We start from the raw sequence: 21,385 nt of genomic DNA, 5'->3' as shown, positions 1-21,385 counted from the left end.
AGTATGGAAAGCACGTGAACGATTTAATTCGATCAAAGGAGTTCATAAAGTATAACGAAATGAAATTTACTAGTTCGAAATCAGTTTGCTTACTGCAGGCTTAACGAAGTAAATAAAATTAGGAAATAAATCAACACGGTTGCAGAAATAATTGGCGGCGGCGCGTATTCCGACAGTAGGATTCGTTATTACCGCGTTCGGTTCTACAAAGCGTCGCGTCGTTGCATTAACGCATGAATATCTCATCGATCGGCAATTTCGAACGACATCGACGAACGCGCACGAGGAGAATGAGTCGACGCGTGCGACGAGAAGAGCTGAATTTCCGCCGGCCGATTCTAATTGCGACCGCGGTTTTCATCGACTCGCGGGCAAAAGTCTAGGGTCGAAATTTCTGTCGCCGCGTCCCGCCGTCCCGTCGGGCAAAGTTGATTAATTTAACGAGCTGCCTCGAGTTTCCGGCGTAAAACTCTCGACGATTAAACGCGCAAAGGTTCTCCGGCCGGAATAATGCACGAAACAATCGGAGGCAGCTGCAATTTCTATATTAAAAAACGACAAACGAGCACGGTCGCGAACGTTACCGGGGTAAAAGTTTTTCCGCGTTGCAATATTAACAGTTTCCAGCGATCTTTCGACTCCAAGTGCGTCCGTAGCGAAATAACTGTCGCGCGACCGTATCAATTTATTATCAGGGCGCGAGATTGTCTGGAAAAATACGTGGCAACGATTACTTCCTCGCCGTTTTCATCCGTTCCGCGACGTCCGTATCGTGACGCGACACCGCGACGTTTGATAATTCGATTTCTCGGCCCGATTATTTCGAATTAGAGGGGCAAACGGACCGTGCGATAACAAACGAAAAAGGAGCCGAATCGCGTTAGAAAATGAAAGCACGCGCAAAGGCACGTACGTCTCGATTAATATTTATTTAATTCCGGAGGTGCTCTTTTCGTCGAGATACCAATTAAAATATATTAAATGGAATATCGCCTGTGACGTGCGAGAGACGCTGTCTGTCAATTTACCCCGCTGAACGTGATTCACGCTCGGCTGAAAATTTCACCGGCTCCGTGCCACTTTGAATTTCGCCTGACAAATATTGAAGCTCGAATTACCGTGAATCGTGCTAAACGCTGTTCGTGGCCGAGAAAACTTTTCATCAACGGGAAAAAGGAAACGCCCGCCGGCTTAAATTACCGACTATTTCCTCGCTGATACTCGAAACGACGAGTCACGCGTTCGCGACGTAGTTAACCCATCGAAGGTAAAGAATGCCCCGTTTACAGCGACGGAGATATTCGTTTGTCTCGATATCGTTGCGATACCATTCGCGGAAAAAGCCCCGTTATTTTTCATTTAAGAATGTTTCGTTTCAATTTGGAACATTTCGATAGAGACGTTAGAGAACTCAAAAGCTCGGAAAGCGTTGTGAATAGAAACTACTTTGTCGTTGGTGGCGTAATATGTAGGTCCAGAGTGGTCGATGAAAGATTATTAATACGAGCTGCGTTTTTTGTTACGTCTATAAAACCGTGTACAAATGATCGTCGAAACATCCATGCTTTTCAAAACGAGAACCTTTGTTCTTTGTAGATTTATGAAAAAAAATACTGTTTCCCGTAACTTCCTTTTATACATATAATCAATTTTCGCCCTATTTCTCTTTTTGTAATGCCGGGAACCGCCTCGTTGTTTGCTTTGAGATCTCTGTAAGCAGTTTCAATTAGTAAAATGGTTCGTTGATGTATTAGGGGCCGCTGACGTCACATCGGCGACGCCTCCGCGTCGTCGACACCGGCGTCAATTGAATGCCAAATATTTGAAAAGCGTGCAATTTATTTTACCCAGCTACGAAAGAAAATAACTTAACCCCTTATGTAGATGACCGCGCCACCGCGTAACGGGACCAAGCAAACAAATCGCGAGGAACCGTCGGGTATACGCTATAAATTAATTGGTACTCGTAAGAATTATAACGGCGGGCCGTTGCGTGGCACGTGTTATTAATATTCCGGCGGATCCATTAACGATTTTCCCTCCGGTCGAAGTGCAGTGTCATCGAGAAGAACGCGCCGCTTTAAATTTCTACCCGTCCCTGGCCCCCTCCCGCGCCCCCCGCGCCCCACGCTCCGCCAGTTCAAATATTTTGATTAAAGTAATTGATTCCCGTGCCGCGCCGCGCCATCGCCCTCGAACGTTACAACGATTCGAACGAAACGCGAAAAGGGGGAGATCAAATCGAATCACCGTACGCAAACGTACCGATAACGTTCTTGATCGATCGACGATCGATATTACATCGATGTTACTTAACTTTTTGTCGGCCGACGGTACTTTTAAATGCAACTGTTCGCTCTAACGAATAACGAGGCGCAATAAATTCCCGAACGCTCGAAGCGTATCCGGTATAGAATCGGGGATTACTTTTAGGAACGTCGGTTCCGACGCGGGCATATTCTCTCGTAGGGGCAAATAATTGCAAACTGTAATCTAATGAAAGCCGCGCGACGTTTGACGAACGCGAATCATTTATTCGTGTAATCGTGTCTGGCAATAATTGAGTTCCCGCTCCGGTAAGGGACGTCGAATCGATACCGTTGCTCCGCAATCCCTCTGAAAATTTCCAAGACGTCAACGTTTCTCGGATATAGAATCCAAAATACGTGCGCGGAATTTGTGGCACGTTGTTCGTTGAACAAATAACGGAGAAAAAAGCGACAATAGCCGGGAACCGTAGTCGCAAGAACAATGTAACCGCGTTATGCCACAGCAGCGACGACGTTTCCGCGTTGCATTGTTGCGAAATTTATTTAGGAGCAAACACGCGCGTATTTAAAGTAATTGGAACGTTGAACGTAGAGCGAAAACGTACCGATATCTTCGAAGAGGCGGACTTATTATACGCGATCGGAGACGAGCGATAATTTAGCTGGAAATTTATATGGACGTTAAATAACGAAGATTTAGAGGGATTTCGTGAAACGGTGAACAAAGAATTGCCGGTGGATTCGACGGGGCGTAAAATTGATTCGAGCAGCTCGAACGAGCACGCGGCATCGACTCGTTATTCAACCTCGTTAATAAATACCGCGAACTAACTTATGATAATAACACGTCGGGAACGTGTAATCGATAACGCGCGATATCGTCGTCGATAATAGGAGAAAATTCAATTCGTTTCGGCTTCGATCCGGGGAACAATGCCCAAGGCAATTACCGATATCCCGTTCAATGGGCGAGAATACTTCCTGCACGGGGGTTAGTATAAATAAATCACTCGATCGTTGTTTCGCGTTTCTTTCGCGAAATCGTAAACCCGGCACCCGGGTGCCGTTAATTGTCCCCGTGGCGTTTTATCGCGAACGAGATCGCGCCGCGAAACTGCCAGACGCGATGTCATCGCGCGCCAACTTCCGCCGCGCGACGCCTCGCACTCCAAGATAATTTCGCCCACCGAAATAACAACAACGTCGATTTAATCCGAGACCCCCGCAGCCACAAATTAATAACAACATAAATTACTCGGTGGCTTTTTTACCCCTACGAATCGATAACAATAATCGGTTCGAACTGTGCAAAGCGAGCTCTGGTCCAACACCCCCGGCCAGCAACCGCTAATTATGCATTATCTGGCATTATCGCGAATAAATACTACGGCCGGGAAGAGGGCTGGAGGGTAGATTGTTGCCATAATAACTGGGAAACGCACGGGATATTGCCAAACACCGAAGAAATCGATCCAAGTTACTTTCCGTGCAACAAACGGATATTAATTACCCGTATACAAATATCGCGCGCGGTATATTCCACACAACGGCTCTTTAATCAAAGTCAGAAACAATGCGGATATTTATCGGGTAACGATCGTCGGGATTGGGATTTCTTAAAGGCGGCTAGAAAGAATGTTCGTTGCTCGGAACATTTCGAAAACGAATGCGTTTCATACTTGTTCAGAATTTTCTTTCTCGATGTACGTACTCGCGGTTCTGCTTTTTGATACACGGTTGAAAAAGAAGACTCGATGTTATTGACTGTCTCAGCGGGAATTACGAATCGCGCACGAGAACGGTGAACAAACGTATCTTCGCTTCCGTCTCGAGTTTGGTTGGTTCGTGCGTTAACGGGCGGCAGGTTGATCATCGATAACAAGCCCGAGGCAACCGAGTCGGTTCGCGTTTGCATATTAAATAATAGATATCCGTAACCGCGACGAGACGTCTACGCTTTCGCGCGCCCAGCTCTGCTTTCGCCGCAAAATAAAGCGATATCGTACGCGTGCAGCTACGATCGAAATAGAATATTATTATTTGTTTTGTGATATATACGTAGCTCGGTGATCTAGGGGCTTTTTGATAGGGGCGATGGATTGATCGGTTGGCCGCTGACGAGAGAAATCTCGACGAAATCGAAATAATTGCTTGGTAATTCGAAGCCTTCGGACGATCGATGAAACGCGAAATAGAAGCCGGAACAAAATCGACTCGAAGCGAATCCGTGTTTACCGTTCCAAGAGCTTTTCGCGTACCGGTCGTTAACCCGAGACCCAGCCATTTTCATATTTCGCGCGAACGTTTTTAGTTCGATTCGGATCGAAAGGACGCGTTGGATTTCGGTCGCGAAATAGCTGTCTCCGCGTTGTTCGCGAGGAAAGCGAATAAGCGAAAGGATACAGACGTCCGTCCGTCGAGACCGGAGGGAACCCGGGTATAGCAGCCCGCGTCAAAGAACAGAAGTTCGATAATAATTATCCAGCAAGTTTGCAGAAAGCAGGGTAGTTCCGTCCGTTCGGTGTGCTCGGAGAACAAAGCTATCCCTGGTCGAGCGACGGGAGAAAGGAATTCGTGAAATTTAACAAAGCGGGCTCGGTCTGGAAATTTGAATGATAAAGGGAAAAATAGAGGACCGCGGGCGCGGCGTCTTCGGCAAAGGACTTTGCCGATGCTTTTAAAGAGATCCGGCGAAAAGATGTTCGCGCGGATCAAACCGAATCCCTGGAAGAATCGGAAGATCAAGCGCCGCGAGACGCTGGTTTCCGCTATCCGGGGGTACTGCGCAAACGCCTCGTTTCATGGACTCAGATACGTGGTCGACCCACGACTGAACAAGATCGAGCGATTCCTCTGGTTCGCGGTATTCGCCACCCACATTGTCGCCGCGGTCTACGTCACTTGCTATCTCGCTACGAAACTCCAGGTGACACGCGTCTCGTCCGGCCGCGATAGACCCCTAGAATTAAATATTCGAATCGATTTCAGAGAGCGCCGACGTCCATCGGAATCGAGTCGATGAATCACAAAATATCTGGCGTCCCGTTCCCGAGCGTCACCCTCTGCCCGAACAACCGCGTCGACTGGGACAAGGTCGCGAACCTCGAGAAACAGATTTTCACCAATTCCACCGAACGCCAGACGCTGAAAACCTTTCGCGATTTACTGACAGGCCTGTCGGCCATCAGCTTCGGTGAATTCCATCGGTTTCATTTTTTGAAACACCGTCGACTCGACGGACTGATGGGTAGGTACCGGTTCTCGTTATTATTTTTAACGGTCTCGCGCGGATTTAACGATTTTTCGGCGTCTCTGTAATTTAGCAAATTAAGAAGACCGCTTAAAACATTACGAGGAGAGAAAAAGAGGACGGCGGGCTTGTCCGGAGGGTTTTATTTATGCCGGGTGGATTTGCATAGAGCGCTCTCCAGCCACGGTCTTTCTTATTAAACGATTTCCAGCCGCGACGCGGCGAGTCGCGAGATATCTCCCGCTAAAATTCGTTCCCGTAAGTAGAAGTATAATTCCCGCGATCGTTGGCTCGCCGCGTAATAGAAATTTGCACGTTCGGGAACGAAGACGAAATCGCGGATGGCGTGGATCGAGGTGGGGTGGGGAATAATAAAAATCTCGGTTGGAACGCGGGATGGCGCGATGCTGGGGCATTTCCATAACCAAATTCCGGCGCATCTTTCCGCGACGCTGGCGGGCATATCGTTCGAAAATAACTCGTTCCATTTTGCGTGTCCCGGTTCGTCCTCGTCGTCTGGCTCCGCCGCGTCAGACGTGAACGTGACGGATGCGCTGTTGCAAGCGGTGCCGAATTGCGAGCAGATTTTCACCGACTGCTGGTGGCGCAACTCGAATAGAGATTGCTGCGAGATATTCGAGCTGCACAAGACCGAGTACGGGTTTTGTTACTCGTTCAACTCGCAGCTAGCCGAGAGGACCGTTCGCCAGAAGTACCACGGATACTTGGAGAAACGGCCCCGCAGAGCCACCGGTTACGGCGCTTGGAGCGGCCTCAGGGTCACCGCTCGTTTCTGGAACGTGACCAAACCGCCGAATTTCGGTGAGTACGATCGCATCTGGAACGGGGATCTTCCAATTTTAACGATAACGCGCCAATTATCCCGTCCCGACGACGGGCCATTTTACGCGATATTCGTGAATTTATTCCATCGCGTAGCACCGGTGCGTAGGTAATCCTTGCACAAACGCACCGTGTCCATTACTTGACGATATAAAATTCATATTCCCTCGACGAATAAAATTTCGCTATAGTCGTTGGCGAGCTCGACGAGGAACCGACGCGGCGTAATATTCTCCGCGGTACCGCGGTCCCATTTAATTTTATGTCCGCGAGTCTGCAAAGTGACTCTCGGTGAGCATCTTGGTGGTTATTCTTGGTCCTTGAAAAATTGCCCGCGACGCGGGACCGCGTGGCAGCGGTGAAACAACGTTGACAAACGAACCGTATTCCCTGGACGAATGGCGGCCGCTCCGCGGAACAGACGTTGCGTAACGCAGATTTACTCGCCTGTAAATAACCTGCCCTTCCGACGCTCGATTCGTTCTCCTCGAGTCTTTTCGCGCGCCTAATTTTGCTAATTAAATTTCGAATCGTCGAAAGTGCAAAAATAATCTACCGGGTGCTAATTTGCTATTAAACGAAGCGGCTCTTTAATTCCCTAACGAAATTTTACTCTTCGACGATAACGCACGCCTCGAAAACAAGATCAGAATTTTACAGACGCGATGAAAGCTGGAATTTTGATGCGCCCGCGCGGCTCCCCGTCCACCCAAAACTATGAAACATGCAAATTACGAAAATCCAATTAAGCAAGTAAGCCAAAAAACAATTCTCGAATACAAGCTAAAATTTAATCCGGCGGATGCGTTGGCCCCCGCGCGCACTCGGCATAACGCGCGAATGGAATTGATCGAGGCATTAAGCCACGGGAACTCCAACAGCCAGCGGATAGAAAACGATGCGAAACGTTCGGACCTGGTACCGCTACGATTAAAATTAGCCATAAAATGGTCCACGTTTCGAATGATCGTGCTAACCGACCCTAAACTAAAAGAGACAAAGGCTCGAGAGCGTAGCTGCCAGAATCGTAAAAATCACGAATTTCAATCGAGTGTCCGCGTTGTCGCAGCTCCGCCGTGAAACCCGGACCGATCAACCGATAAAGCGAAAGACGACTCAACTTTTTCGCAAAAGGATCGTAAGTTCATCGAACCGGATCGCGAAAGAACGCGAGGATCCCTGGACGAAGGAAATTGTCGGGAGCGGAGGAAGAAGTTTTACGAGAGTTTGATGGAAACGATGGCTCTACTTGGCCGCCTCAATGGGCATTCGAGTCATCAAAGTGGTAACTTCGGTATCACGTGACTCGCCGCAGCAAATTCCAAGTAATTTAACTGCCTCGCCGTCGGGAAATTCGAGCGAACCGTTCCGAAACTCCTACCAGCGCAGCGTCGTACAATCGACGCGACGACACGCGAATCCTTTCTAGAGGATTTCAATAACAGGTACGCGGCCAACGCGCACCTATCGATATACCGTTCGATTCTTTCCTCTTGCGGATCGATGATAAATAACACGAGATCGCAAACGATAAGGATTCGAATTAGAAGATTGTAGCTTGTTTGGAAAGATAAAAAAAACTGGCAGCGAACAGAAACGTTCGCATGCAAGATGTACCTCGAAAATAACTAGGATCCAACCCGATCGTATCATAAATTCGTCGCTCGAAGAAAAACGACTCCGCGAATGTGGTATTCGGCAAATCCCGAATAACGAATGTCTATCGTTCGACGAATGGTCCAACAACATGGACGGACAATCGATGGCGAGCGATCGGTATTGCCCGAACTTGAATTATATCCCGTTTGTTGCGAATAAAAAAAACAAAAACGAACCGTCCGCTACGGTGTCCATGTTTTCATAAAATAATACGACTGGTTATATTTTTTTATAGATAGAAGTGTGTAATAATTTGGTAAAAATGTTGCAGGCGGAGCCGACGGAATTCTATTCATGCTCGAGGATCCACGAGTTTGGCCCCACAATGGACGCGCGATTCCGATAAACTCGTTATCCACCGTGTCCTTTGAGTGTATCTCTGGATTTGCAACGCAATCTATTCTCGATCTGGATGAAAGCAGAGCACCTTGCCGACACGTTCCCGACAATTCGTACGCTCAAGACTCCTGCGTATCGTTGTGCAAAAGGGATTACGTCGTAAAACACTGCGGCTGCAATCCTTCGTTCCTGTTCCCTTCAGGTATAATATCCGCCGGTATACCGCCGGCGCGAGAAATTTCATTTCTTGTTTACAGCTTCGCAGCGTGATTGCGGCATTAAGGATTTCCTCTGCCTGATCGATCACAACGGTAAGAATGACCAAACTGTACGCGAGAGCTGTTCGTTCTCTCGCGAAGCTTCGTATCGCGTTAGTTTCGAGGTTTCTAAATGTTGCTTTTCACTTCCATCCTTTCTCGATGCGCGCAAGATGTGTACAAGGACAACGTGTTCACGGACGAGAACGAACCGATCCGCAAGAACGATATTATCTGCGATTGTCCGCCTGCCTGCGATTATTACATCTACACGCCTCATTTGGCCGTGGTGCAGACGCATCGATCACAGGACATCACTCTGGACGTCCACTTTTCCAGCCAGACCAACTTCCGGTACAAGATGGATCTAATTTACACGAATCTGCATTTCCTTGGTAATCATTGTCAACCGTATCGTTTCTCTCGTTTGATTTTCGACCACCGTTCCGTTAAAAACAGGCTGGACGATCGATCGTTGGAACAACGAATCGCAAATCGAATTACCAGAGATTTCCATTTCGTTGCCGCGAACAACGGACACTCTCGCCGAAAGTTAGCTTTTGCGTTAACGGGAAGCGGGTTAAGGAACCATCGATGTAGAACAAACCGATACGAATTAATTCGTGCGAACGACAGAGCGTCGCGGAAGGAAAACCGATTCGAACATCGAATTCAGAATTCAAGGGACGGGTCTTAATTGACATCGCGACGGTTTCGTTTTGGTTCCATTTAGATCGGATAATCGAAAGCCCCGGCGTATTCTCTCCGGGCTCGTATACGAGCCCGCGCATATTTTTATCGGATTAACATATTAACGAGGAGAGCCAGCGCCGCTGAATCTGAATCTCTTTCGCAGTGTCTTTCGGTGGCATAATCGGCTTATTTCTCGGGGGCTCGTTACTCAGCGCGGTAGAGCTGATTTATTACCTGATGGTCGTCGTGTTTTCCTACGTTCGCTGTTGCCGGTCCAACGGCAAGGAACCAGCTCGGACCGGAAGACCAGCGACGCTCGACGACGCTCGTCCACCCATGCCGCCCGAGGCGCTCGCTCCGAAATACACCCTCGTAAAACCGAAATCGAGGAGGATTCCGATCTTGGCGTATTACGCCCCCGTCAAATCAAATTTAAACAGATATTGAGCCTAGTTTGGTCGACGAAACGAGCACGGAAAAAGGAAACGAGGGAACGTCGCTGGAACTTTTACCGAAAACAGAAGTTTTCCAAATAGACGATAATCGCGCCACGAAATTCGAGTCGCGCGTCGCGACGACCACGGTTAACGATAACGATCGTTGTTTCTCGATGCTTGTTGGAATTATGTAAACGCGCGCATGCACGATGTAACGATGGAAATACCGATATATGAATGCAAAAATAATAATAATAATACGTTGGATTTGCTGATTCGATTCCCTTTGTATTTCCCAGCTTTGTCCATTTAATTTCCAGTGCGATAAAGATCAGTTTGTATTACGCAAGACATTAAACTGTTAATAAAACTCCACTTCGGTTAATTTATTTGTACCTGCAGCTACCGCGACACCGTACTTCTTTCCATCGATAATGTATTTATTGACTAGGACGGAAGGCGAAAGCTTTCTGCGCGAATGGTGGATATTTATCCTGAACGCGAACGTTCATCGAGAGAAAAGGGATACAAAAGGAGGAGGAGTCGGAGGTCTCCGAAGAGGGTCCGAGTCCGTTCCGTTGTCACTACTCGCGCGGCGAGATTCTCGTTTCGCGTAGGGTGGGAGGCGCTTTACATCCGGCCGACTGAGATGGAACTAAATGTACTACCCGTCTGCCAGATCCCCATTTAGCCATTTATTATTTATGAGGCGCGGCGACAGAGACGAGAGAAACCAACCGGGCAAGGGGTGATGCGAGAACTTGCACTGTCCGACGACGACCGAGCCGCGAGAAAAAGGAACAAAATCCCGCTCGCAAAGACGCTTATCTCTTTTCAGGAAGGTTGTCGCACGCGCGACATTTATCCACAGTGAAAGGGAAATACTCCGCGAAGGCATCTTTTTCAGCTGGATTTAAAACCGTCGGCCGAGACTTAACTCGAAGACTACCTTCGAAGCGTTCTTTCTAGCACGTGCTTCTATTACTTCGACAGAAATATCGCTTTAACGCATTCGTTCAACGTTTCGTTTTCTTTCGGACGGCGTCAGAGATACTCGAGTCGAAACAACGTCTCTAAAATTTCAGAACCTATATCGTTTTTCCATCCGCCGCTCGCTACGTCGATTTTCGTTTAAACGCAAAGTTTCAAACGACGCGACCTTCTTCCATCCGTTTCTTGCGTTCGGTTGCCATTTTACCAGAGTCCGCGGAAGTTGCTTTCTTAATTGCACAAGTTTACGGATCAACGTGTTCGACGTTCTTGTTTACGGGGGCGTTTCCGAAAACATCTCAACAGAGGATTCACCGACGAGTCGCGACAGGGAGCGTCTTCTTTTAAAAAGCTGTCGTCGTCAGATACGAAGGGTAAAGATACCGTCACAGGGATCGTTATCGAAAGTAATTCGACGGATATTCCCGTCGCAGCGTGAAGAAGAAAGCATCCCCCTTCATCCCCGAACTACTCAAGAGGTACGCGAAGGGTTTAGATAACAGCACGGCCGAGAGTTACTCGAAAACTTTCTCGCTTCCTTCTTGGAAGCCGGCAGTGGCTCTTTCTCCTTCCTTTTTCCATCCTCATCTCGACAATCCCTTGCCGCCCTCGTCCTCCCCGGCCCCGCTACCTCATTCTCCGTCGCTTCGCTCCTCGCCATCCTCACCTTTCACCCTCGTCGGTCGCCTTTCCAAGCGCAGCCACGAACTTCCCAGCGACAGTTTGACAAAATGCAGATTTCCTTCGTTTCCCTGACAACTATCGGTTTTTCTGCTTACTTCTCCTCCGCTAGCGCCTCTTCCTTCCGCCTCGGCCTCGGTCGCGCGCGTTCGTGCGCAACGTGCATGCTTAAGCTTCTTCTTGCATCCGACTCTGCGTCCCCCTTCCAAGACAACAGACTCCCTCGTCCGCGTGCTTTCGATAATTAACGCTCGGAAAATAACTTTTATTCGACGACAAATTGTGCCGGAGTGAGTCAGCGCACCATCGCGACCGACACTTTTATACAGCCCGAATTCAACTTGTACACTTTCCCGAAACCCCCGTTCGCGTTATCATCGACTATTACTTTCCGTTCGAATGGCTTGTTTCCTTCGGCGTTCGTTTAGCCTGCCAATATTCTCGGTCGAAACGTTAAATTGCATCGGGGCCAGCGACAAATTTGCTCCTCTCGAAAACAATGGAGCAAAACGTCGATAATGTACAGGGAAAATTTGTCGATTTAATAATTTAATACGTCCAACGTCCAAACGGTCGTTTCTCGTTGCACCGATCCAATCGATGATCGTACTTTTTTCTCCTGTTTCTCTTTTCTAGAAAACGATCGACGTAACGAAAGTGTGTATGTATAATGTAAGCACGCGAACGCATCCTACGAAAGCCGACGAATGCTCGACGAATTCATTTCGCTCACGCCATTACGGACGCTTTTCAGACTCGAACGAATACATTTTCCGTATCCCGTGAACGTCACTGGCCACTCGACGGGATCATTTACCGTGAAGCCATGACCACTCGCGAGCACTGCTTGAATACGCCCGACCGTAAAAAGTATTTCATTCCCAGCGCGCGCATTACCGCTGAATTATGCGACGGTCGCTAAGCGGCGCGTTAGGCTGCCCGAATTTACAATCGAGTTTGTAACGTTGGTTACTTATAACGTAGTAGGAACAAAGAGAAAAAGGATTCGACGAAACCGAGTTTGTTAAACCGCGGTGCGGACTAGGTAGCAGAGACGGTAGAATTTTATTCGTTCGTACCTTTCAATATTCCTGTAACAAGAATTACGTAGCAATAAGTTTGTGGAGCCCGGTTATCTAAATCCTCTTCTCGTGGAGCAATTTGTGGGAGAAGGTAAAAGTCTGTTCCTGCTCGGTCGTCGAACGATGGGAACATACCTCGTATTACTTCCGATAAGAGTCCCTGCGACGATATCTTCGCCTCTCACCCGCCGACAACACGATTATCCGGGGGCCGTTTTCGAGAAAGTTATTCTTCGGTATCGGTCCAATATTACGCGGATGGATATTTTTCTTCCGTGTCGCGACGCCAACCTTCACCCGGCGCGTCCACAAATAATCCCCCCTCCACTGCTATCGAGTCGTTCTTGTTCCGACATCACGGTTTACGGATTCGACAACGAACATCGTTACGAACAAATCTTTATTCCTCGAGTATCCGCGCGCCACGCTTTGAGCAATAATATTGTTACAGGAGGAAACGGTGTTATCGGTGCGCGATGTCGACCTTGCGCGGAATCTTGTTACAAGAAAATTACTTCGCCCCGTGAGTTTTGCAAACCGTTAACTGCTCGTCGCGACGGACGTCGAGAAAAATTACTACCAAAGAATCCCGGCAACGACTCCCCTTTCGTTCTCTCGATAAATTGAATCTTCTCTTTGGCTGCCGGCGTGTTTATTCTTGGTCTGTTTATTTTATAGAAAAGAGGGATCGTCGGAGCGGGATTGGGGCAGTAGGGCGTGCCGGGAACCGTGATGGAGAAGAAGTATCGTTTGCTCGGTTACTTTGTTGGTAACGCTGAAATGGGGCAAGGTGGTACTGGTATTGGATCCCATCCAAGCGACTTTAAACTTCTTCTCCTTGGAAAAATTGGAAACATCTTCGGTCGGTGTAGAGCATGCGGATTTCTGTCGAAAAGACAGTCCTTGAAGTTCGATCTTGTCTCAAAATTGGAACCAGCCCCACTGACGTACGAGAGTATAACAGTCCTATTCCCTGGACGACTCTTCTCTAACAATCGAGAACGTATTTTCCATCGCGCGTTACACGGATTTATTCGCAAAACAGATTTAAAGTTTCCCGAACGCGAGACGGACGGTGAATCGTATTGGAACGCTGTAAAATTAAACCGAAAACGTAACCTTTCGACATTAATTTGAAGCAAAGATTGCGTATTGCGATTCCTCGTTTAATTGCCCGTCTGATCGATGGATGGATTCCGTACATCGTAGGAAAGTTCAGGAAGAAACTTCGCCTCTGTTCGAATATTTCGTTCCTTCGATCTTTACGATTGGAACAAGATCCATTTCACCCACCCTTCGAATTTTTTGTCGTTCAAGTTTCAAATTCGGACGGAGCGAACGCCAAATGAAACGAATCTTTCTTATGTGTTTGCACTACGGTGTTGTCTTTCCGCGGATCCGAAAGTTTTGACCGAGAGCCAGGAAACGCCTTACTATGGATGTCACCGCATTCGGCGGTCCTTCGTTTCGACGTCGATAAACTTTGAGCTCGATTCAAAAATTGCTGAGCCTCGGCTCCTCTCGGATCGTACACGACCTCACCGGCATCCAGAGTTTCTTCAACGGGACTGTCAGAAACGAAACGCTTCGATTCGAGCCGACAGCTTTCCGCTTTTCCGGCTTCCTCGAGTCCTGTGTTTTGCGACTCCGTGACATGCTTTTCGATTTTTCCGAGCAATCTTCCCCTTTGAGATTTTCCAGCATATTTAGGAAAACAGAGGTATCGCGAGTGTTCGCGTTAAAGAAAAAAAACGGCTCCGCGGAGCACTGTAACCCCCCGGAAACTTTCCCGTAACGTATGTAATTTTCACGTCCGCCGCAATGTTTTTTCAGTAACGTTGCTCCGAAATTGCGTTCGAGCTGTTTTTTTCGATTTTTCGAGACCAAGCTGTTAAATATTCGCGACGATCGCAACGAATTTTTCAAAAATGCTCGATCGAAAAATCGATCTCGAGCGAGGCGTTTGCCGTGTCGTGTTTCCGCCGCTTCCATCGCGAACTCCAATTTTTTGGCGGTTAAAAATACAAATAAACGATACGAAAATATGAAAATATAAACTGCACGGTCCGTGAGTCGGTCTACCGAAAAACCTTTATGGCAAAGTCAACTGGACCTCGAACAAAGCACACTCTGCCACCCTATAACGTTAATATCCGAGAAATGTTATTCCGTCCCCGATGTTCGAAAATGGTTACCCTTTACCAGCGAATAATTCGTAAAAGTTGGATAACCAGGTGTTTGCATTCGTTTCAAAGAGAGAAACGACTCGTATTTGGGGAAGAAGAACGTTTCGTCGACAGCGATGGCAGTTTAAAGGGCGAAGATCGCGATCCGTCGTAGCTAAATCTTCTTGAAGCGCAATATCTTCCTCGTTGGTTGTAAGACGTACGGCTTTCCGGATCAAGCGACACGTATTGCACGCGCGAGCACAGGAGCGGACAAGAGCGCGGGCACTTGAAACGAGCACACCTGGGCTTCTCGTTTCTCCTCGCGCCCCGTACAAGCAAAAATGCATAACTCTCAATTTGCACGAATCCACCGGGCGCGTATCACCCTCTGATATTACTTATTTCCCACCGATACGAGACGTCGATACCACCTCAAACATAAAATACAGCTCCTCTCAAAAAGAGCCATGCTTTATCGCGATTGCATTGTCCTGGTAGACGTTTACGATAAATCGTTCAACGTTTAAACGAATCATTTATAGATGTCCGCGAATATATTCGACGTTGGTATTCCGATTTTGTATAATCGAAATTAATACTGCTTTCTCTAGAACGCACGACCGAGTACCTACCTCTGAATATACATAATCGCGACGCAAAATCCTTAAACACGCGGCTTTAAGGTTCTCAGCGTGCTCGAGGAGAATCTTCGAACTCGAAATTTAAGACGTTCGGCTAACAATCGTATTCGCTCGCGTACAGCATCCCGACTCGTCGAAACTCTTCGAACTGTAAGTTCCGGAAGTCGCTGCAGCCGCCTTTGTCCCAGTCTTTGTTCCGCTGGAAGCCTCCTTCCTCAACAGATTCGAGAACTTTGAAGAATATTCCAAGCAGCGACCTGGAAAATTCAATCGTTTCGATCGTGTCAGCTTCGCGCGGAGAATATATCAGTCGCCCTATAAGTAATGCGATTTTCCCGTGGTTCGATAAAGCAACGAAACTGGTCCCGACGTACAGTTTCGTTCGTTTGATATAATTATCGCTGCGAATAGAGAGAACTTTCTTGTGACGTTGCACCGACGTAACACGACGGGTCCGGGTCGAATACCCGTATATACGGCTTATTTTCGCGACGTTTCGTTTTTAACGACGAAAGAAATATCGATTCCTCGAACGTTGAGTCGTTCCCGGAGCTAAATCCGGCCGTAGCCCGCGCCATCGAGGAAATGCTTGAAAAGACGTCGAGTGTTTCATGAAATCATCGATGTCCTTAGACCGAATTGCCGCTCGTAGAAACGACAATTTCGTCCTGACTTAAACGGCTTTCGGAGCAACCGGACGCGATCGCTAGCGCGGAGCTAATCGCGATCACGATCGTATTTAACAATCGATCGGAGATAACGGCGACCGTAAACGTTGTGCCCGTTCGTCGAAAGGAACACGGCGCAAGAAACACGGCTCGTGTAATTATGGCCCGAGCTTCTCGTTTTTTCTGTTCTTTCGGCAAACGCGTCTAATTACAAAACATACGCCTGTTACATTACCATATTTATACGACTCGTTTCTCGTTGCAATTTACATACGCGCGTCGCTGATTGCTTCTACGCGAGAAAATCCATCGTAGCTCGCGGGTGGAAGGAATCTCCTCGCCTGCGCGTTTTACCTTACCTCGCGAGGATCAATTTGTCTTCGTTGGATCCGTGTCGCGTTCGATCGACGATCCCTTTCGTTCTAATTACCAGCCGGCGTCCACCTTTTTACGCTCCTCCGATTAGTTTTATCGCCGGATGTGATAATTATTGTCGTACCGTCTCGGCGCGTTAATTAACGCGACAAGAGAACGATAATTTCATACGCACTTAACGAATTATTTGTCGCGAACGCGACGAGTCGAGTGGTGATTAATCCCATCGAGCCCCGCGCTTTATGTTTTTCCGTCGATCGTAATTATCGCGGTATCGTCTTCTTTTAATTAACAACGTGTCGTCGCCCTAAAGCGGGCCGAGTAATAAATTCGTGGTAAATAATATCTGTTCGTCGAACGTCCGAAAGAGGTAACGTTTCCCAAGTTTCTTATCGACCGCGAACCCGATCGATTTGCCCGGTAATTATCGGAGGTGTCCAGACGGAGTCGTTTTGCGCTTCTAGGAGCCCCCGGGCTAACCGACGAAGTGGCCAATAAAGATTTTCCAATCGCAGCATCTGATTTCCCGCGTCTCGACGCCAGTCGACGGAGTCCTCCGTTCATCCCTGGAGGTGTTCCTCCTTTCCCCGTCGACTCGAGAGAGCAGACGATCGTGCTCGATCCATTCTGGTCTCCTTCGTCGACGTAATTCCGTCGTTGCGACACGACCGAGGCTTCCCGGCCGGCCGCCAATATCGACCGAAAACCGGGTAAATACACCCCCTGTAGCAGGGTCGCGGTGCATTGCACCCCTGCGGGACAAGTATTTCAGTCGCGCGGCGCTAGACCGAGAAACAAACACGGATCGTATCGCCTCTCGCCTCTCCGCGAGACCTACTCTCGCGTCGGACGCGATAGATCGTCAGACCGCAACTACATCTTTGTCAAGGTTTATGGATCGGCAGAATACCGGTAACTGCAAACATTGCGTCCGGGAATTCCTGACTATTGCGTTTACGTGGTCGTGTCGTCGCGACTCGGAATCTTCTGCAACACTGATTGCTTCGACGCAACCCCAGGCTGGATACGTTCGAGGCAAACAGTCCCAGAGCTGAGCGCGATACGTACTCGCGATGTAGCACCTCGTAAAACCCCCAGCGAACGATAAATTTTACTTGACGAAAGAACGCGTTAAATGCTTGCTAACAAACGAGCAGAAGGAAACGAGGAACGAACGACGCGCGTTTCACTCGCGGACTGACATCGTCGGAACACCGGTTAAAGGATATTGCCGTGTCGCGGTTACTACGTCAAACACGTCTCTGCGCGAGACACATTGACATCTGCGACGATAAAAGCAGCCAATCTTTGTCTCTCTGCCTTCGACTTGTCAAGTCTCGAACGCAGGACTCGCGTCTTGCATCCGCGACGTTTACTCGCTCGATCGCGTACAGAAGAGGAACAAACGAGACGCAAAATCGTTTCGAAAAATTCTTAAATCGTACGTTAAAGTACGATCCATCTTGACTCTAATCCCGTTGCCCGTTAATTGAATAAGTGATCGTTTGCTTGGCATTGCTTAGCAGTTGCTTAGAGGCAGCCCTGTTGTCCTTTATAAATAGACGAAACTGTTTCGCGGAGAAGCTCGTACGATAGAGCCGACGAATGAATAATTTTCCAGGGTACTCCAAAGACCGGGTCTTTTGTTTCCTCGCGTTTGGACGTCGGTTTGCGGCGAGACTCGATCCGAGAATCTACTACGCTACAGTGCCCGATGAAAACGTGTGGTTTCCTTAGCGGTCTGGCTCGTAAACAATATGTATGTCCCGCTAGCAACGATACACACGAATAAACAAATCGAAAATAAAGAATAAAATTTATTCGTTCGCGGTCTCGTTCTCGAGATAATGGAATTTAAAAGTTTCTCGGATATGCGTGCGATCGAATACGACTGGGCTGCCGCGTCCGACCATTAATCACTGTTTCTACTTCCGCTCGAGTTCGAGCCGTACTCTATCGCGGCCTGTCTGCACCTATGGTATTTTAAGAAGCCGCGATCAATTAAAATGAAACAAAGGCAACCTGGCAAAGTCACGAGTTCAAAATTGTCTCGAAAAAAATATCTTTCTGTATATCGTGGAGATCGCGACGTCGACTCGACCGATTCATCGTAATCTCGAAATGGTTCTGTATGAAATCCCGTCTCCCGTTCGTTTTTCGACGCAACCCTGAAAACGAAGCGAGATAGGTCGCTCGGTTGTATCGAATGTGCGGGGAATTGAGAGATTGCGCCGACGGAGAACTTACTGATTTATCTATCGACGGCCAGGCGAACCAATGATCTTCGTCTTCGGTTCAACAGTTATTCGGTCTGCTCGTTCTTTTTCTGTCCCGTTCGCCCCGATGCGGTTTTTGTCCCGGCCAGACGCCAGGCAACATAATCTGCTCGATCGTGGATAACGCCCCGCTAGGAAACGAAAAGAATTTTAATGCGACTGCGGTTCCGTCGCGCCGCTGAACCGTAATTCCGTTCGCTTTCAATCTCGCCCGTTATCGGCATAAAGAGAAAACGACCACCGCGTATAATACGAATGTGTAATACGCTTTCGACGAGCCACGAATTTTAGGACGCCAGCGTACCTTCGAACCACCGACTTTTTTTTTTTTTTGTACGTGGGGAAATCCTCATGGACACCGGACTCTTACCGACTAAAATCCCACGGTGACCGTCCTCGGGCGTCTGGCGAGGAACTGGGAATTCTAGTGAGCCATCGCAGAGGCCTCTCCCGGTAGGAGGCACTCCACCCACTCAAACGGGTGCGTGGCCAAACTACCCTCTATTTATTCTTTAACTCCGTCACGGTTTTCCGGAAAATTTCGCGTAAACGTACGGTGGAATCGAGTGACGCAGCAGGGTTAACGTTGGCTTTGAAAATTCGCGCAGCGCAAAACTTGGTCGGAAGTTAAACGGAAACAAAGACGGGTAGAATCTGTAAATAACGACAACGGGGAACGAAACTTGACAGAATATAATGTTGGACGAGCAGCAACCTTCTGTTTGCCGTTACTCGCTCCGAGTCGCTAAGCCTTTACCGCTGAACAGTCGGAATCTCTGCAACAACTTCAAAACATGTTACTCAGCACAGTGCACTTCCTAAGTGCAAAGGTCAGTTTTGCGCAAAGTTCACCTTCTACCGTACCTAGTCGTTAAGAACTAGAGCCATCCTCCACGCGCCAAATACCTCGGTATACAGGGTGATTCTGGAAACCAAGATAAGCCGTAGCTTTTGTTCGTGCAACGATGCGACTCGATACGGCCGGAAACTTGAATTTTCTTTCTCGTTACGTGAAATTGAACGCTTGAAAAAAAAAGATGTGTTTTCTTGGGGTATCGCGCTTACGAAGGAAATGAAATCGTAGGAAAATAGACGTTTACCGTGTAACTTTTCCCTCCACAGTTTCTTCCGTCTCTTGCCAAACACAAGATGGTCTAGGTCCCAATTGCGTGACGCATCCTGTGTATATACACACATACAAATTTCCAGATAAAATCCCTCGCTTCTCGTTCCCTTGCGTCTGGGGCAGAATTCACCAGCCCTTTGGCGAGACCAGGACGGAATGCGCCCTTCTTTTCCACTCTCCCGACGTTTCTCCGCTCCGTGCGATGTAAAGCCGACATCCTGGAGGGCTTGGCAATCTAAAAAACCGAAAATAAATAGTATCGCGTTGGCTCGAACATTGATGGTTCGCAGGAGCAACCACACCCAACATGTGGCGTTAACGAAATTCATTGTCCTTGCATCGAGCTTCCCTGCAAAATACCACAAGACAGCCACGCAGCTAAATGAGTTTCTGACGACACGATAAACGTCCCAAAAGCGTCCGATTTCGTTCGATCCGAAATTCGATGCCAAGAGCAGTTCGTCGAGCGAAGAAGACGGACTACGTATCGTGATTTTGTCTCCGTCGTTTTCTGATAGCCCAGGGCAATCTATCGGGCAGGGCAGCGTGAACATACACACGCGATAGTAACCATCCACCGCGTATCCATCTCAAATAAGATCTTCTCCGATGCATTCGAATGCGTTGCCCGTCGATCTACGCCCCTTCGATGAGCCCGATGCATTCTTACGATGGGAAAATACACTCGAAATGCAGAAATCGATCACCGCTTGAGATTGATACCGCTGGAGGTTACCTTAAGGAGAGAAGAAGTTTGCGACGCGCATCCCCCGACCATATAATTTTCTGACTTACGAATCTACTGGCTTGCCTCCAAACACGCATCGAAACGTGGCTTTTCTGACTCTAATCGTTGGTCGAATATTACGGAAACTAGTCTAGGATCGAGTTCGAATTATAAAAACGATATAATTACGACAGGAAACAAACGGGAGAGCTCGATAATGGATTATAGCGAAAATCTAATCACCTCCTTTGCACTCTCGTCCGTTTCAATCAATTCCAAGTAAAACCGTGGCTCTATTGTCACTGCACGTTCGATTGATTCTGTTAATTGCGGGATTACGTTGAATCGCAGAACTGCGCGGGACTCGAGCCGAGTGGAAGACCGAGTGGCACGAGTTTGGAAGCTGCGTGCGAGAATTAAACGACAGAACGTTGAACCGTGCCGCTAAACAGCCACGCAACGAGATCGTAAACTAGTTTGTAATTCTGTATCGCGGCTATCGAAGATCGAAAAAAAAATATTCGAGTTTTATGAAACCGTAACGGCGATGGCATTGGAAAACAACGGTTCAATGGTGAACCTTGGTAAACGCAAAGTTACGGGGGAATAGCTGCGAGTGGCAATTGTATAGAAAGCGTTATCGTAACCGATAGGTATCCGGCTCCTTCCAGAAAACCTTACACCGGGCGTTCCTGATTATTTCCCGATCTGTTGTCATCGTTACCCCCCCCCCGATAACGTCCACGTTTGTCGTTCTCGTCGATTCTCGCCTCTTTACGATCGATCGAATAGCGCACAAGTTGGAATTGTTTCGGGCAGAGGCGTTTCTCGAGTTATTGCCGTTTCTCCGTTCGCGCGAACTATCAAACACGTACGCGCTATAGACGAGATTTTTATCTGACT

At 48.1% G+C, this 21,385-nt stretch overlaps 1 protein-coding gene across 1 annotated transcript; it reads left to right on the top strand.

The window, feature by feature from the left end:
- The first annotated feature begins 4,968 nt into the window (after window positions 1–4,968).
- Window positions 4,969–9,758, top strand: LOC122395293 (pickpocket protein 19-like). The gene is made up of 7 exons (XM_043392736.1): window positions 4,969–5,196; window positions 5,259–5,463; window positions 6,055–6,342; window positions 8,294–8,563; window positions 8,619–8,672; window positions 8,792–9,013; window positions 9,475–9,758. The coding sequence occupies exons 1-7, from the start codon at window positions 4,969–4,971 to the stop codon at window positions 9,756–9,758; spliced, it is 1,551 nt and encodes a 516-aa protein (XP_043248671.1).
- The last annotated feature ends 11,627 nt before the right edge of the window (window positions 9,759–21,385 follow it).

Source organism: Colletes gigas, unplaced genomic scaffold (genome assembly GCF_013123115.1).
Source record: "Colletes gigas isolate AHSC1104 unplaced genomic scaffold, ASM1312311v1 Colletes_gigas_Sc00005, whole genome shotgun sequence".
Lineage (NCBI taxonomy): Eukaryota > Metazoa > Arthropoda > Insecta > Hymenoptera > Colletidae > Colletes > Colletes gigas.
The sequence above is the reverse complement of the archived record's forward strand: the minus strand, read 5'-3'. Positions and strand labels throughout refer to the sequence as shown.

Excerpts from the sequence above, each read along its gene's own strand:
- LOC122395293 (XM_043392736.1), top strand. The coding sequence starts at position 4,969 with ATGTTCGCGCGGATCAAACCGAATCCCTGGAAGAATCGGAAGATCAAG. Across the intron at positions 5,464-6,054 it reads CCTGTCGGCCATCAGCTTCG|ACGTGAACGTGACGGATGCG; the intron begins GTGAATTCCATC and ends CCGCCGCGTCAG. Across the intron at positions 8,673-8,791 it reads CTGCCTGATCGATCACAACG|ATGTGTACAAGGACAACGTG; the intron begins GTAAGAATGACC and ends GATGCGCGCAAG.